We start from the raw sequence: 17,737 nt of genomic DNA, 5'->3' as shown, positions 1-17,737 counted from the left end.
AATACCCCTCACCCTCCCAAACATGAAGGAGAAGTTCGTTTTTTCTTCTTCTACTCATTCCGCTGACATGACGTGAACAGTGAAGATGACTCACATCAAAGAAGGCCTTCTCGTCTATGTTTTTCGGCGCTCCCATGGTCGGTGTCCCGGGAATGACAGACTCCACCTCCGCCAGCTCGATCACGCCTTTGCACTCCTTGTCCTGCCTGCTCTCGTAGTATCTCAGCTGAGGACAGGGACGTTGTGTTAGACACAGAGGTGCAGGCAAATCAAAGCTCCAAGCTTTTCTCACGTATACATTTTTCAAGTCCTCTCACCTGATGTTTAGTCTTATCCAGGACAAACCATCGTGGTTTCCAGGGTTTCAACAATGCCCCTTTCTTGAACAAAATACCTTCATAACTCCTGATGGGCAAAGTTTAAAAAAAAAGAAAAAGACATTGGACATTTTTTACAAATGTACCCGACACCTCTACAAATCTCACTCTGTCAGTGGTGGTGGCCACAGACCTGTTCTCGCTCTCCGTGCTCTGGAACTGGCTGTAGAGGGTGCTGGTGCTCGGCCGACCGGCGACAGGCGTGGAGGTGGCGCTGGCCTCGCAGTCCATGGCCAGGTTGATGGAAGACCCCGCGCTCTCCTGCAGGTAGACGCCTTGAGAACGCCGCTGGTGGCTCAGGTTGGACGACATCAGCAGGGAGCTGGAGAACGAGGGCTGTGTGGAGGAGGGAAGACGGGAGGGTGAGCCGGGAGTTTTCAGAACGTCACCACAGAGAACCTTGTCTCTTTGTTGGAGAGCAGAAGCAGCCGCAACGTTCACTGTTACCTAAAAGTTCATTCAACCTGTCTGAACAAACTTCAGTTCACTAGAAAGTAAATAAAACCAAACCAATGACTTCAATTTAAAAACTAAATACTTGTTTTAATATAGAACGTTTCTAGTCTTGATGACAACTCAAAGCTCAGTGTCTTGCCCCTATTGGCATAGGAATGGAGGAGGTGGGGATCGAACCAGCGACGTTTTTATAAGTGGACCACCCTCTCTAATTCCTGAGTCACAGCTGTTGAATAAAACTACAGTATTGGGATTTTCTGGGGCAGCTGTGGCTCAGGAGACAGAGTGTGTCACCCGCTAACCAGAAGGTCAGTGGTTCGATCCCCTCTGCATTCCAAAGTGTCCTTGGGCAAGTAAACTGAAATTATTGCTGCATATAGTAAGCAGTGTATGACTGTATGTGTGGAACTACATTCCATTTACAATTTCAGAACTTAGCTGCATTCTACCTCATCACCACAAGATGTCAGTACAAAACATGAACTGTTAATTATCTTCATCTTTTCATTCAACCTAACCTGTCGAGCAGCAGCCACTTGATATTAGGGAACATACTGAATATTTCAGTGTTCACTGAAGGACAGTTCAGAGTTGGGTACTAAACAGTAACACGTCTGTTTACAGGTCATTTCACTTTGATTTTGGCCTTGTTCTACAGATACTGACCACAGATCTGTAAAGTCCAGTCTGACTGGAGCAGAGCTGCTTTACTTAGTGTTCATCAGACTGAACTAAACTACACAGAGTTTAAAGAGGCGGCAACAGAAACTCATGAACTGCAGCTGAGTCGGCCAGCCATGTATATTTTACTTTTAATTAGATTAATACAAATTATTTTTGCAGAAACCTTATCTGAAATGTATTTTATGATTTTACATTTATTGTAACAGCCCTGTTAAATAGTGAAAGCTTCAAAATTACACATTTAAAACATTTATAAATATTGTTTGATATTTATAACGATTTCAAGATCTCATTATCAAAACCTCGCAACAAAGAAATGTAATTGAGGCTTCATATTTTAAAGTTTAAACATAAACTTAACTATAAATAAAAAGAAAACACAAACAATGTAAAAAAATTAAGAACAATGTGCATCTTCATTGCGTTGCTTATCCCGTAAAATAAAAGTTCTCATATCAGCAAACATAAACACAGATAAGCGATGTCAGTGAATGGCTCATATCGGCAGATAATATTAGTCACCTGATAAATCTGTCAGGCTCTCTGGCTAGATACTGATGAATTATCAAGTAGTGACATCTAAACTCTTTGGAGGTAAGTTAAAAATACTGACACACTACAACATTTCTCATTAACTGACATCTTGTCAACTCTGAAATCCAGGACTTCAGCTTTACGTTCACCATCAGATTTTTTCCAACAGACTGTATTAACTTTGTATTAACTGTGGTTCTGTTACAACAACACAAAAAGATATTTTAAGCTGAGTAAAATGAAACCAGTGCTACCTTGCTCTCCAGTTTGGTCTCCGCCCTCTGTGTGGTCTTGATTTTATCCCACGTGTCCTTCCACTTATCTGACGTTTGACCGAGCTCCGCCTCCAGACTCTGCAGGTCCTGCAGCAGCTTGGTGATGGCGTCGGGCACCACCTTACTCAGGCCGTCGTAGCACGGCCACACGATGTGCCGCTGCGACTTGGGCCCGCTGGTGTCGGGCTTCTCCGGCGTCTCCTCTGCCGCGCGCTCCTGCCGGACCCTCGCCTCCCAGTCGTAGGACGGCCCCTCCGACAGGGTCTCCTCCATGTAGAAGTCCCACACCTTCAGGTTGGAGATGAAGGTGTACGGCCGCAGAACCTGCAACGAACAGTTACTGTGAGTCCGTTTTGTTGCTTTAATGCTTCAGTGATCATTCAGAATGTGTGTTCTTTCAACTGCTGCAGACTGTTGCCTTCATTGGAGACATGAGAAAGTGTCTCTGTCTCTCAGCTGCTGTGTGTCTTTGCAGGGACTCACCTCGTCGTCCTCAGGACAGAACATGTAGTTGAAGAAGACGGGTGTTTTCTTGTTGAGTCTGTCGATGTAGTCCCACACAGATTTACACACCTGAGGGCTTCTCCTCTCTCCACCTTTCTCCTCATAAAGGACTCCTGCGCAAACACACAAACACACACACGGGAACTCAAACTGCTTCTATGACTCTTTTACTCAGAACAGCAGCTTCTCAGGTCGACAGCCCTTAGGCTCAGTAATGTGGTTACCCAGCTCGATGCGTTCGTAGTCTGAGTCGAGCAGGAAGGTGCGGAAGCGGTTGGACACGTAGTGGTAGGCCAAGAACTTCAGGTAGTACTGACTGAACTCAAACTCCATGGGGAATTGGAGATGGATCTGAGGGGGGAGGGGCAGAGAATCAAATAATCAAATAAAACAGTTCACTTCTATCTTCAGGTTTGTTCGATGAACCCTGAATCAAACTAATGGAGGTTAGTTGGGTTTTGTTTTCATTCTGTTTGTCAGTCTGTCCGTTTGCAGGATTACACAAAAACTAATCAACGGATTTCCATTAAATTATGCAGAAAAGAATCAGTTTTTTTCCTACCTTCAACGTTTTATTTTGATTTGTCAAAGAATAAGTCATGAATCTTGATTAAAAAAAAATAAAAAACGAGATCTAGGGAATTTAAATGTGGTTTCATAAGGGGACTGTTGGGCATTGGCGGAGGTATTAGCTCTATTAGGTGCCATTCTAGTTTTCCTTTTGTTCTACTAAATGCCAGCTTAAGTACTTGAAAGTTTCATATGTGAACTAAAGTACAGATGTCAAGTTGTTAACAGTATGTACTTTCTTCCAGAAAGGTGCTATTGTAATAAAGCACAGAGGAAATAGACTGAGGAAACACTAAGGACAGTACCATCTGTAGGAACAGAAGGAACAGTTCGAGAATAGTCAGATCCCTGAAACAACACATCCTGCGTGTGATAAAAACGACAGAATCTACGTCACACCTCAGCAAAACAGGAAATAAAGTCAGACTTACAGGTAAACACACAGACAGCATTATAAATGATTATATTCATCTCTACATATAGCAAGAGGGAGGAGAACTGAATTCCTTTTACATTTGGCTCTGGACCAAGTGTCTCTGGTCACTTTGCAGGATTCTTGTTGAGCAAACGTTTCTTGGCAGATTAAAGCATCTCTGACATTTCTAGTAACCTGCATTTAAATAAACTGTTATTTCAACCTGACTCTGATCTTCACTTGTATCACAACGCTGCAGGTTGAAAAATAAACGTGCATCTCCGTGGACCCACCTGGTGCACACAGTCCAGGAACTGCAGGAACACGGGAGTGAAGCCGCTGCTCTGGCTGCTCAGCGTCTGAGCTCCACGCTGGCTGAACTTGTGGCCGAACGAGAGCCACTCCTTCTCCACCAGCAGCCGGAAGCCGTCAAAGGTTCTGTAGTAGGGATCGGACAGCAGCTGCACCAGGGACACCACCTGCACACAGACAGCACGTCACACTAAGCTCCACTCGGAGAACAGTTCTCAGCAGTTACGTTTCATGGTGTGGGTCAAACCTGTGTGGTTACGTCCCAGCCGTCCTCCAGGCTGACCATGACCGATGAGCCCGTATCGAGGAGCTCCACCACAAGGACGGACACCTGCAGCACCCTGTGTAACTGGACACACAAAGACACACACATTGTCAGAAACAAATAACCTACCTAAGTTATTTCCCCATCCTGAACACACACACACAAAATTATGGATGAAAACAATTGAGCACTGACCAGAGCCATCCACTCAGACTCCTCCAGGCACCGCAGGAAGCTCATGTTGGGGTCAGAGGTCTGGGAGCTCGGCACGCAGGCCTTCATCAACTTCTTAAAGCTGTTCTTCACCTGCCGCACGTCACACACCTCGATGGGAACCACCTCCCACTGCTGGAACGAGTCCTGCTTCCCTCCCTGAGCGAGACAGCAGTCAGTTAATCCAAAGTGTTCAATTCTTTAGGCCCTTTACATGTGAGGGTTAACAAACTCTGCACTAGAAGGAACACACTCCGTTCTACCACCGTGTCCTTCATCACCTTGAGCTGGGACTTGTCTCCGATGATGTAGAGGTAGGCCTTCTGCTGGCGGAGGAACAACGCTTCGCTTGGGCCTCCGTTGGCCTGCAGAGACTCTTTCCCAGCCAGACGCGTCCCCACGTCTGGGTTATAGGCACTTAGACGCCCGCTGCCTCGGATACTGCCCCATTTACCTGCAATACACACACAGTTAGTTCAAGTTCTTTTTAAATCAAAGGTCAGAAAATGACTGATCATCAAACCTTGTGTAGAAGTCATAACCATGTTAAACAGCCTTGAAAGAATCATTCCAAGTTATTAGACCTCAGTGGTGGAATCATCCTTTAAAAACACACTGAAAGCCTTAACCAGCCATGCTGCTAAACACAGGCAGAAATGACTGACGGCTACGCAGTCCAGTCTGCTACGCCAAGCTGCTGCATTATGATGACACTCAGATTGTTGTTAACACTCAACAGAGAAAAAGAATCAAACAGGAAACGACAAACGTCAGACAATAGAGCTGCTGCAGCACCAGGAGCTGCACACGCACACGCACACACACACACACACACACACACACACACACACACACACACACACACACACACACACACACACACACGCACAGTGGCAAACAAGAGCAGGCACAACAGTCCATTAGTCTGCAGAAGACAGCACACTACCGGGGATGATGGCAGACACACTGACGCTACTGTTAAAGAGATCTGATTGGTTAGAAAGGAGTGGAGGGAAGGGTGTGGGGAGTGGGGGGTAGCCTACTGTACCTCTAGCAGGGTTCCTGGCCTTAACAGACACTTTGGGCTGAGAGAGGGAGATGACTTTCGCCCTTTGACCAAGAGCTGAGGTCAAATGACAGAGACGGCCCGTTAACCAACAAAGCCACAGAATGGAGGATGGTTTCGCACATACACACACGCTCACACTCATGGACGGATGGACTGCCTCATTCATCATCCTCCTGGACCAGTCTCAGTTCCAGTGACAGGTTACAGATTTAAAACATGGTTCACGAAACTCATTTTGAAATTAGAGCCATGACAAACTGACTGATGCTACAGGAGCAACACACAAGCACAAAAGAGGGTCTCACCTCCTCTGCTGAAGGTTCCAGGAACATCCTCCTTGGTTCCCATCACCTGTTTCATCAGAGCGCCGATCTTAGGCGGCCGCAGCTTATCTGAGGAGTCTGTGTTTACATCAGAAAACAACACATCAGCTCTGTTACTTCGGTTTACGACACTACAGGATATTGGTGATGACACTAAGTGAACATTGTGATAATCCACCCACCTGACGTGCTCATATGTGTGGAGGTGAATCCGCTGAGTGTGTTCCTGCCGCTGTTCTCACTGTATGAAGGCATGGAGCTGATGATGGCCTGCAGGTATTTCTCCTGCTCCAAACTCGTGGACTCTGCCTGGGAGGGAGCTGCAGAGAGACGACACACATGGAGACAAATTTATTTTAGTGGCATATAAGCTGCAAAAATACACTTTTTTGACAAGGCCACGTACACTAATGTCCTCATCCTTTGCATATTTAACATTTAATACCACTGGAGTCAAAGTGTCACTTTATAACCCCTGAACTCATCAAGAAACTTAAAAAATATATCAGCTAGATGCCTAAATTGTCTTTTTCTTTTCACCTGTACTGGGAGTGTTGGGGGACTTGAAGAAGCCCGCCACCCCCTTAGCGTGGAGGCCTGCGGAGCGCAGCAGGACGGCCTTGGTTCTCGAATTCCTCCAGCAAACCACTGGGAAGCGGTTCTGGCGGTAGCAGCGGCAGATTCTCTGGATGGTCGTGTCCGGGATACTCTGAGGCACTATCAGCAAGCCGGGGTAGCTGTGATACACACACACACACACACACACACGTATCCTGTATTAAACACTGAGGAGATGCTGTGCATATACTTTAACAACCTCTCGCTTCTTTCTCTGTCTATGGCGCACTCTCTCACCTCCTGCAGACGGTGTACATGCGGTTTACAGTCGAAATCCTGAAGGGCTCGTTCTTGGAACGTGTCAGGCTGTTGCTGAGCGTGCCCAGACCCAGGCGCTGGTAGTCTCGACAACACGCTCGCTCCACCACGTTGCTCATGGTCTGTCTGTCGGACGAGCGCATGGTAGAGGAGAGGGTGAGCGAGCTCTGCGGTTCCAGATCCTCTGAGACTGTGGAGACAGACAGGAAAGCTCACTGGACCTCATTTCAAAATCATGAAATATAAATAAATAAATAAAAACATACTCTCAAACATATTCTGCCACATGTCTGTATGTTTCCTTTAAATTCACTGATGTGTCACAGAGAACAGATCATTTTCTGACTTATAGAGCTTGATATAAAGCTTCATTTTCTTTCGCAAATCATGTCCTCTCACTCATTCTACTTAAAACATCAAAAGTTGAAGTGGGTGCACTGGAATATATTTGTTTGTAGTTTGTAGTATATAGCTATCCAATAGAGATTTGAACATTGTAGTATAGAAAACACTGTGCTTACCTGAGATTTCATCTTCATCCAGCTCGGACTGGAAGCTGCTTCTGTTCTCCCAGGTGGGCGGAGAATACTTCTTCCTGGTCACATACTGCCGACCTATGGTCCTTTTGGCACTTTTCACCAGGTTCTTGGAAAGTGTCCTGAAATAAACAAAGAGGGAGGAAGAGAAAGTTAATTGTTATTTACAACATGTTCCAATGGAAGTTGCCTCACATCCACTTCCTGCTGGGTCTTTCAAATTTGAAGCCGTCTGAAAGTCCAGCTGACAATGGGCTGATTTGGGTGTTCTTGAGGTCTCCTCTCAGTACATAATCAGATGCGTTCACAAATAAACATATCAAACAATCAAATTATATTTGTACAGCCCATATTCCAGTATCATAACCGTACCAGTTCAGAGCCTCATATTTTCAGACATGATTGATGGTATCTCAAAGAACTCCACACATACATGATTGGAATAGCTATAGCACCTCGGTTATACAATATACTGTAACCTCATATGACCTTTAGCCTAGAGAAATATAAAGGGGCAAATTCTTGAGCAAGAGGTGCTAATTAGTGACTTTGGTTCACAGGGAAATATGAGGTCGCCAGCTGTAACTCAAACTGATGTTACAGATGTGAAGGATCACCTGAGCAACCCTACAGGAAGTTACTGCTCTGTGCCCGACCAGCAGGAGGTGATGGAGTCAGAGTAATGTACGGAGTAATGTAACAGTCTGTTACTGCCCAGTCTGCTGACAATTCTGTGGAGCTAAACTAACAACCTTAGTTTCTCCTGAATAAAAACATGTTTCACAAACAAATTCCTGCCTTCATTCATTCTACACAGGTTCCTTACTTGAGCGACTGGTTCTTGTCCTTGGTCTTGTGCTCCACCACCATTTTCCCACTCTGACCCACAGTGAAGGCAAACGTGCCCTGGACGTGCTGAGGATACCGCAGCTTGTGCATGTGCTTCCTGAAAACCTCCGCCAGGTCTGACGCAACCTCCTCATCAAACGCAATCTTCATGAGCTGCAGTCGTACACAGAGAACAGTGGAGTCAGGGAGAGAAGCATTCACAGAAAATACAAAATAAACAGGTCTTGTTGTTTGAAAGGAGCCAAAAGGGTTCTGTGTACCTGGAAGGTGCAGGAGCGTAGCTGCAGCCCCTCCTGGACAAACTGGTCCATGGGTATAGTGACTGAGATCCTCTTCTCCTTGGTCAGAGAGGCGATGGGGAACGAGCGAGTGATCACTTGTTCACCCACTGCAGGAGGAAGATGCAGAAGAAACAGCTGAGTTTAGAGGACTCGCAGATCTGACCCATATCTATCGGTGTGAAGTGTGTGAGTGAGGTCTCACCCAGTGGGTCTGTAGGCGTGCCCTTGAAGATGAGTCGGTAGGTGGTGAGGAAGATGGCACCCTCGGCAGGAAGCAGAGGTGGACCTCCCATGATCCCTGTGGCCTCCTCGCGGCCGTCGGGAATCAGGTGGACCCGCATGCCCTCCATCACCAGCTCCTCACCCGGCAACAGAATCGGCCTCAGCAGCTTGGGCTGAACGGACAAAACACAAAAGAGAGGACAACAGGAAGTCTTATTAACGATGTCACAGCAGGAAGAAGACAGACTGGTTTCAAATTTTCTGCATGATTTTAACATTATATTTCACCATCATTTATCTACATAATATAAGGAATAGTATGTTGCCAATAGAGACTGTGGTAACTCAAACTGTCACACTTTCAACTGAAACATGAGTAAATGTGTCATCCAGCAGGAACTCTAGTAACATTTAATATAATCAAATATCTTCCAATGATATTTGAACGAGTACTGCACGCAAAATCCACCACCATGCTTAGTTACTGGATGACCGGCACTATTCGGGAGGTTATGTATTAAAAAACTGATGAAATGACTGCATCACTGTTGCATAATAAGAACATCAGCCAAGATGGACTGGTGGGATCTTGGAACAGATGATGTCACAAACAAAGAAATCACAGATGATGTTTTTATTCATGCGGTTTGTTTCTAATAAAACCTGAACTAGATTCATTTTGAGCAGAAGCTGAGGAATCTAATATAGCTTTACTTTATTGAAAGGACTCTGCTTAACAATGGCACTATGAAATAAGATGGCCCTGGTCCCTTACATTCCTTCCTGTGCTCCAGTGAGGCCAGGAGAGCTTCCTAAGGAACTCCAAAACTGATAGGATATAAATTTAAACTCTGGCAATCCCTTTCATAAACTGTTACGCAACATCATATGTCACACACATCCACATTCCAGCTGCAGTCGCACAGCGGACGCAGGGGAGTGTTTTAACTGTTTGGACCCGGATACTGAGAAGTCACACCACAATCTAATCTCCAATACAATGAGCTGATCTTTAAATGCTCAGGATGTGCTAAGCTTGTGTGTGTTACAAAGTGAAATGGTGAAAGGAAACTGTGAGTAAAATAAACAAAAAGGAGTGATGAGGACAATCCTGCTCACATGGAGTTACAGTATCTGAAGCTGAGCGGTTACATGTTTAGTCACAGGCCTTTAGTGAAATGACAAAACATGAGGAGTCGAGCCCCTCTGGAGAACACCACACCCTTCAGACTGAAGGCACTCCAGGTCTGCAGCACCTCTGGGAGCTACAGCAGCCAGGCTGAGCTCAACTGAGGCTCAAAGACCAAACAGCACAACAAGGGGGAGCAATCACCCCGCATGCACTGGTGAGGCGTGCCGTGAGTCACACGGTTCTGTCTCTGGCGGAGAGACGTACCTGCTGTGGCACTGTCAGCCTGAGCTGTAAGGATTGGTGGAGAGGGGAGTGGGCGGGGCAGGCTGGGGTTCTGCGTGGCCTTTCTCCAGCGGGATGTAAAAATAGGAATTGGTTACCTTTTGGATCGGAGGCAGTCTCTTACTCTCCCTGTGGACTGCGTCTAACGTCTCAATGTGCATCTGAACAATATCTGCAGGGACAAAGACAGAACGTTGAAGATGTTAGAATCCAGATGATACTTTTGTGTGATGCTCTCTATGCTAGGAAGCCAGATCCCCGAGTGTGGCATGTATTGGTGCTTCCGTACCTGGTATCATGGTGTGGAGGGCCTTAAGGTGCTCGTTGGTCACGCCGCTCTCATTGCACACTTTGTCGACAAAGCGGTTGATGAAGCGCACCACAGAGTTGGCCACGTCTGAGCTTTCTGCGTCTTCGAAGCCGCTCTCGGTGTCGTAGCTCTCCGCCATGCTGCCCGCAATACTACAATACAAAACAACCAGCTTTAGAAAAGGGCAAAACAAGGCAGGGGCTGGGTTTTAAATCCTTGCTAATGAAATGTAAAACATTTCATATGAAATCCATAAGTAGAGCTTAAATAAGTAACAACAATGATTTCTATCAAATAACCATCTGTTGAGTAATTACCAACAAATCAGAAATATAAAGAACTGAGTGTTGTGGCATTCAAAATATTGTATAAACAAAACGGTCATTTTTTTTTTACAATGGAACGCTTTGAATTATCAGAACAAGAAGGAGCCACAATGAACTGTTAAAGAAAGAGTGACAGAGACAGTAATGTATAACAGGCGAATTCTCATCAATTATTATTAGAACAATTATGACAGTTAAATATGATTGCATTCATAATTTTAGTTAAAGGGATACTGCACACTTAAATCTGTTTGAGTTGTAAACTAAATTAATTTACTAACAAATTCACATACACACACGTGGTAAAAAAGTGAGGCTCTGAGCTGGGAGTGAAGTTACAATTTAGTGTGGTTATTATTACACTATTTTGTATGTCTTTTTGCACTGATCGTTTTATTACTTTTGCACCTACATAATGTGAGTCTGACCCCTAGGTGAACACCGACAGCTGCCAATACCTGTTTGTGACGTAGCTGTTGCTAACGCTCTCCACGTCTGCGAAGCCCGTGTTCCTCAGCAGTCGGTTCTTGCTGGTGTCCAGCGGCAGGAGCAGGTAGCTCATCCTGTTGGCGTAGTGGATGGCCTGGCTGAACACGGTGCTCTCCTCCTTCTGTACTCGCTCCGTCTGCATCTCCTTGCTAAGTGTCGGCCACAGCCTGTTCTGCTCCGACGCCAGATCCAGGGCGCTGATTTCCCTGCCGTCACCCGAGCCGTCCTGCTGCTCCTGAGAACAAAACAAAAGGAGGTTCTATTAATGACTAATCATCTGAAGACGGCGTACATGAGCAAGCTGGACGTCTAGCTGTGGTGAGAAGTGTCTTCTAAAAATGAATGACTAATATTTCTTCTGCTGCAATAATGAGCAGGATTAAACCTTTCTATGGTCACTGCAGTTTGATATCAGATAGAAGTGTAAGTACTCACCAGGTTCTTATGCTGCTCTCCATCCTCTGATTCCAGGTACAGAGCCCTGATATGGCTCTGGACGTCACTGTAGAACATGGCCTCCCAGAACTGCATGGTGGTCCACACCATGTGCTCCTGTACACAGCTGTAGGCAAACTGAGTGATGCCTGCGCCGAGTTTCTGTTAAAGGAGAAATATTATGAAGGAGATCCAAGCAACCTCAATTTAACGTGAAGCACCTCTCACTCACTGAAATGTAAAGTCCATGTGGACAGGTTCTGACTATGTGAGGTTTTGGGCTATTACAGTTGAATTAGTGGATCCTAGATGACTTTTTTGGTTGATGCTGGTTATGAACTTACTCTGCAGAAGGCTGTGACCAATGGGAGCAGGGCAGCTGCGATGCCATGTTCATCCATGTGTGAACAGTCCTGCACAGACAAAGAATAGCAACACATCACAACAGGCCGCATGCACCTCGAAAATGATGAGGGCCATAAAACAATACAGTATTTTAAATATATAATTTTATTATCTCAATTATCCATTGCATTTTATGTGTTTAATGTTCTGTCCATTATTTAACTTTTTACAGAAGTAATGTGAAGAGACCAAGCTGCATATTTGTTCAACCTGTTAAATTGTCCTTTAGCATAATTTCAAAATCAGCTGGAATTTTGCATAAGTAATTTTTACTATTAAAAGAAAGAAACAAGTTGTTGCGGGTGTATCAAAAAGCCTGTGAGTAATCACACCAATGATCAAACAGTAACCAGATAAAGAGGCTAAATGCATTAAAGCTCTGTCTTTGTAGGAAAATACAAAGTGAAATTTGCATTGCACAGGCAGCATAATGAGACCCAGTGTTTCACATTAATGACCTAGACTGTGGCAGCGCGCCATGTTCTAATTTGTCTGCACAGTTTCATAACAAACCCACTTCTGAATGTTACACTTCTCTCAATAACATAAAAGATCTATAACATAGCGTTTTGTGCCGTTTCTTCTTTGAAGAGTGGCGTACACCGATGCACTGAACCCCCTCTTTCCCCTACTCTCACCCCCTCTCTCTCTCTCTCTCTCTCACTAACTTACAACGGATCCGTACTGGATAAAAAACAAGAACACCAAAGGAGACTGTTGCAGAGGCGGTTGTCATTAGGCTGGAAAAACAACTTCTCATGACTGTTTTCAATTTTTCCTAAAGGCTTGCTGCCACACTTGAATTACCAGCTCCAGTTCAGGACTGAGGGCTCTGCTAGAATTGGTTTACATGTAGTTATTGACAATGTAGCATGCAAACTATTATCAAACTACTACTGAATCTGTCAAAATGAAGGACAACCCTTGATTTTCAGCACTGTAATAATATTCAGCTGACCAGGTCTGCTACTATCGATGCTTACCTGTAAGGTGCAGTTCAACATGCGAACTATGTAGTCAAACTGCTGGTCATCCAGCACAGCTCGGTTCTGCAGGACATGCTGATTGAGCTCCTGGGTCAGACAAATCCGGGCTGCCCGACCCTTCAATGCCCGAAGTACAGCTGGCATCAGCTGAACAGAGGAGGCATAACACACAATCACAACACAACATCAGGGTCATAAACACAGACATTTAAAAAAAAAAAAAGTATTTGAGGAAAAGACATTTCAAGTTACTACAACCACTGGAGAGTGGATTGTCTGTTTTTTTTTTTATCATTAATGAGAAATGTAAGCAGAACTTTGTGGCGGTTTATTCATTAGTATGAAACTGTGCAGCGACGCATCACACTCACCTTCTTTGCCTCCAGCATCTTGTTCTCAAAGATGTACGTGATGCAGTTCCTGACCACCTCCAGCCTGCGGGCGCTGTTGGCCATCACGTGTCCGTTTCTATCCACAGTGTCTCCTGCAGAGGTGGGTGATCAGACACTTGTTTATCACTGCAGCACTGAACTAAACCCCATTAAAACACACACTGTGCGGCATATGGTCTCAGTGTAAAGTTTACTTTCAAGTATACTATCAAACTCAACCTTACAACAAACTTTTTAAAAAAATCTGTTTGTCTTATCACTGTATCCTTTTTTCCGGTCTTCACATTTTTACTGAATAAAGTCTGTTACCATATTTCTTAGGAATTAAAAGTAGTATAATTTGTATGTATAGTCTGGTCATTACAGTGGTTGGCAGATCCTAAATTGGCCTAAGGCAGATATATTTGCATCTGTGTATATGTTGTGCTATATTTTGGGGTAATTTAGAAATGGTGTCATCATACGATTTTTCCAGCAGAGTCCGCTCTGACCCCACAGTTCACAATTATCTCAGCATTGTCTGCAGGAAGTTGTAAACTAGTTTGTGAGATGCATTGACGTAAAGCTACATGTATCACTTCCCCTTTTCAATATAATTCAGACATATCATTTTCTATATGTGCAAATAATATTGGTATTTATACCCGAATGTTTTCTACCTTAAAATCAGTCCAATCAGTCAGGCTCCATCTTTTTGGAAAATGCACTTTTGTGTCATCGTACACGCATGCATCAGCTGATGTCTAGCAGTTTTCAGACTAGTTCAAAGGCCCTCTACCTGGTGTCATGTCATTGATTGGACTTAAAAACTGTCTCACATGCTATGAACCGCACTAGTTGCTGAATACTATTTTACACAGCAACACAGACACACAGAAACCGTTTCAGCGGCGCAAATCTCCTCCCCAGCTCACCCAGTGGGGGCCCGGACGGCACCATGGCCTTGAGCTCCACCTTGACCACGGGAGGGGCATTCTTCAGCTTGGCAGTAGCGTGGTCGATGAAGAGCTGCACTGCAACGTCGTCCAGCCCAGGAAAGGGCGGCTTATTCGGTGGCTCGTTCTGTCGGTTTTCTGTCGGCCGCTGGACATTGCGCATCGCCACTGCGGGGTATGGATTCTCCTGGAAGAGGGAAAACACAGAGAATCACTGTTAAAGGAACAGAAGAGAGGAGGGACACATTTGAGTATTGGTGACATAAAGGAAAACAAAGAAGAAGGTGGACAAAGTAAAGAGAGAGGGGTGAGACGGGGGAGAGAAAAAAGGAGAAAGACTCAGAGGAAAACACAGAACGAAGGCCAACAATGCTAAGTTTGAGTACGTTTTTGAAGAGCTGCTCAGCGAGCTCCTTGACGTGGTTCATGACTTTGTGTGGACACGTCTCCTCTTGTCGTATCCGATCCACCTCATTGGCTACCAGCTGTGAAAACATGACAAAGTAAGCGTTCAATTTCACCTCATCGTTAATATCTGGGGCAAAAACATTGAGTTCCCATCAGATTAAGAGTGACACAGAATACCCTTTTCTAATAATCTCATTCAGATTTCCTTTCCGTCTGTTCAGATTCGAGGGTTTACCTGAATACCAGTTACAACTAAATGCTTGTACAATTTCTTCATGGTTCACAAACGACAATATGACAATATGAGATGATGGTTGGTGGGAGGGCGAGCCACAAATTATTCAGAAGTTCTCCTGCACATTGTGCCAAAAGACTCACATCATCAAATAGGTCATTGGCTCTGTAAGGAGGCCCCCTCTCTGACACGAAACCTGCAAACGCCATGCCGTCCAACACCTTCATCAGGAAGTCGTCCTCCGTCAGCGATCTCTGACCCAGGAAGGCCGCCTGCAGAAACACGCGTTAGCACCAATCTCCTGTTTGCGCGTGCGATCTGATCTGAATATTCCTTCATGTAAAGTACACGTATGACTGATCTGATGCTGTATTGTCGAGTTATCTTCCTGTACCTTGTGGAAGCGGATCACTGGTTCAGGGTGAATGCGAATGATGTGTAGACACCAGCGGTAGCCCTGGAAGAGCCGAGCGAACAGCCACAGGAACACTGCACGGATCTCCTTATCCTAAAACACACACAATGTATGCGTCAATGCCAACACACAAATACACAAACAACAAAACTGAAGGAATACTGGAATGAATAGGACATCTTCAACCATCCTGCTGTTTCCTTTGGTCAACATTTCTTCTTTAACCCGCATTTATTTTCGATTACAATCTTGCTGTATGAATACACTAGTCTCTGTGTGTGTAACTTCATCCTACCGAATTGTTTTGTGTTGACTGTAATGTCTACATTTAGAAAAGGGGCTGCACATACAGGATTTATCACAAAGAATTAAAGCAAAGACTTTTTTGCTTTTTGAGAAAACAAGGGCTGCATTTTCACAGTAGGAACTTTCCCCAGGAACTAGGAACCTTTGCAGGTACTTTGTGTCTCCACTATGACATGGGTCTGAATCATGTTCTGGAGAAATCTTTTTACCACCAAACGTCCTTGCTCACGGGGTTAACCAAGGTACAGGAACCATTTAAGGTGGGGTAAGGGTTTTACTGACTCTTTGTTACGAGAAGACGGCAGATTATCAGCTGACTTTACCTGGATCTTAAGTGCAGAGGGTTGCGAAGAGACCGGGGGAAAGGCATGATCAGCAATTTCCAGCTCTGGATCCAAAATCTGCAAAAACAAGAACAAGAACATGATACCACCATCAGTTACCACGTTGGCTTCCACATCTCCAACCCTACTGTTGCTCGTCTCTGCTCTCATCAGTCAACATTCTTTAACTGAGTCATTAACAGTGAACATCACTATAATCCTGGAAAACAGTATTCCAGCAGAAACTTTGTTTTACTGTTTAGGGTTTGAAGAGTAAGTTGGTAATTACACGTATGTTTTTGATTTGGTGACACAGTCGCTACAAACTGAACATTGTTGTATTTTTCCTACACTTTCCAGTTTAAGTCAGTCAAACCGTCTCTGCAGAATAATAACTGAACAGAATAATTCCCTTTATTGAAGGTATAACTCTTCCCCTGCAGCTTTAACCATAGCAGCTAATGATCTCTATCCTGTTCTTCGAAATACTGGTACTTAAATATAAACATTTATATCAGCAACAACTGCTCATTTCTCAAAGACATCATCACTTTTGATGTCTACTTTGAGAAGAGAAGTTGAGTCCATTAAAATAGTTCCTCTAAGTAACCGATTTTGCTTTGTCCAGCTCTGAGGAAAACAAAATAAATACTCAGGGTTTTATGAGACAGAAACATTTGCAGCAGCAACATATCCCAGCCCGACAAATACAAAACAAATTGTATCCCTTGGAAACAGCCTTTGGTCCCAGGGCTGATACATGAATATCCCAGCGATCTGTAAGCAGAGCGGAGCAGCTAAACTAAGCCCTGGTTCATGGTTGCTGCCCAACAATCTACATCATCATCGTTTTGCGACCTTCAACCAAACCCCACCGATCACTTTTCAAGGTCCGCAGTTTATCTATTCTTGCGTCTTGTTTCAGTGATGGAGGTCAGATCGAGTGCCTGCTACTTTTTATTGAGTAATATCAGACAACAAGCCACACACACACATACAAACAGAAACACAGCCGACACAAAAAAAAAACTTGAGCCCAGAGTCCTGCACCAGGTCTGGTAACCGGGTTGTGAAACAGCTAAAAAACATATTCATAACCCAAACCCACAGGCAATAATTAAATAAACACGGGCGGACAGCGGGTGGGAACTATATTTAGGGATCAGAAATTAATCTGAGTACGATGTAAATCATCTAAATGAGCTAATATGAAGCCTAGACAGCTGCAAGGATATATATTATCATGAAAGCCTAAGACACCAACTTTACTTCTGCTCAAATAACTGTCACTACCGACATCAAACTGACTGGAAAAACAAACTGGATCACATAGGCCAATAATAGCCGGTGGTGAATACGTTGTAAGTGGATTTGTCGTCAGGGAAAAAACACAAAAGCACCGGTTCTGCGACAATTCACAGATGCTTTTCCAGGAACAAAACCAAGCCATAACCTGGTGGATGTGTTTTTAATCACACTTAACCGGCCAGGTGGCAGGTCGTAAGGCTCCACATTTGACATGGAGATAATTGGGGTCAACAGGTCAGAGCTTTGCATGTGCGGGTTTGCAGAAATAGACCTGTGCGGAACTCAAACT

General features: G+C 44.5%; 1 protein-coding gene across 6 annotated transcripts in view; it reads right to left on the bottom strand.

Annotated features, from left to right (window-relative positions):
- Positions 1–17,737, bottom strand: part of sbf1 (SET binding factor 1) — a 56,207-nt gene that overhangs the window by 3,866 nt on the left and 34,604 nt on the right. For 5 of the 6 annotated variants that reach the window (XM_053414655.1, XM_053414658.1, XM_053414659.1 and 2 more), the window contains 31 exons: positions 16,141–16,218; positions 15,491–15,604; positions 15,240–15,368; positions 14,840–14,938; positions 14,433–14,640; positions 13,498–13,610; positions 13,124–13,273; positions 12,080–12,148; positions 11,736–11,897; positions 11,270–11,535; positions 10,465–10,637; positions 10,274–10,347; positions 8,742–8,934; positions 8,519–8,646; positions 8,236–8,411; positions 7,395–7,531; positions 6,853–7,063; positions 6,538–6,734; positions 6,180–6,317; positions 5,980–6,075; positions 5,654–5,728; positions 4,887–5,059; positions 4,588–4,764; positions 4,375–4,476; positions 4,109–4,294; positions 3,055–3,181; positions 2,810–2,943; positions 2,306–2,650; positions 511–713; positions 318–405; positions 95–226 (listed from right to left, as the gene is read on the bottom strand). In XM_053414655.1, the coding sequence (XP_053270630.1) occupies positions 95–226; positions 318–405; positions 511–713; positions 2,306–2,650; positions 2,810–2,943; positions 3,055–3,181; positions 4,109–4,294; positions 4,375–4,476; positions 4,588–4,764; positions 4,887–5,059; positions 5,654–5,728; positions 5,980–6,075; positions 6,180–6,317; positions 6,538–6,734; positions 6,853–7,063; positions 7,395–7,531; positions 8,236–8,411; positions 8,519–8,646; positions 8,742–8,934; positions 10,274–10,347; positions 10,465–10,637; positions 11,270–11,535; positions 11,736–11,897; positions 12,080–12,148; positions 13,124–13,273; positions 13,498–13,610; positions 14,433–14,640; positions 14,840–14,938; positions 15,240–15,368; positions 15,491–15,604; positions 16,141–16,218 (4,653 nt within the window). The remainder of the gene's footprint in view (positions 1–94; positions 227–317; positions 406–510; positions 714–2,305; positions 2,651–2,809; positions 2,944–3,054; positions 3,182–4,108; positions 4,295–4,374; positions 4,477–4,587; positions 4,765–4,886; positions 5,060–5,653; positions 5,729–5,979; positions 6,076–6,179; positions 6,318–6,537; positions 6,735–6,852; positions 7,064–7,394; positions 7,532–8,235; positions 8,412–8,518; positions 8,647–8,741; positions 8,935–10,273; positions 10,348–10,464; positions 10,638–11,269; positions 11,536–11,735; positions 11,898–12,079; positions 12,149–13,123; positions 13,274–13,497; positions 13,611–14,432; positions 14,641–14,839; positions 14,939–15,239; positions 15,369–15,490; positions 15,605–16,140; positions 16,219–17,737) is intronic. The other variant, XM_053414657.1, reaches the window with a different exon arrangement.

The sequence above is a fragment of the Pleuronectes platessa genome, chromosome 22 (genome assembly GCF_947347685.1).
Source record: "Pleuronectes platessa chromosome 22, fPlePla1.1, whole genome shotgun sequence".
Lineage (NCBI taxonomy): Eukaryota > Metazoa > Chordata > Actinopteri > Pleuronectiformes > Pleuronectidae > Pleuronectes > Pleuronectes platessa.
The sequence above is the reverse complement of the archived record's forward strand: the minus strand, read 5'-3'. Positions and strand labels throughout refer to the sequence as shown.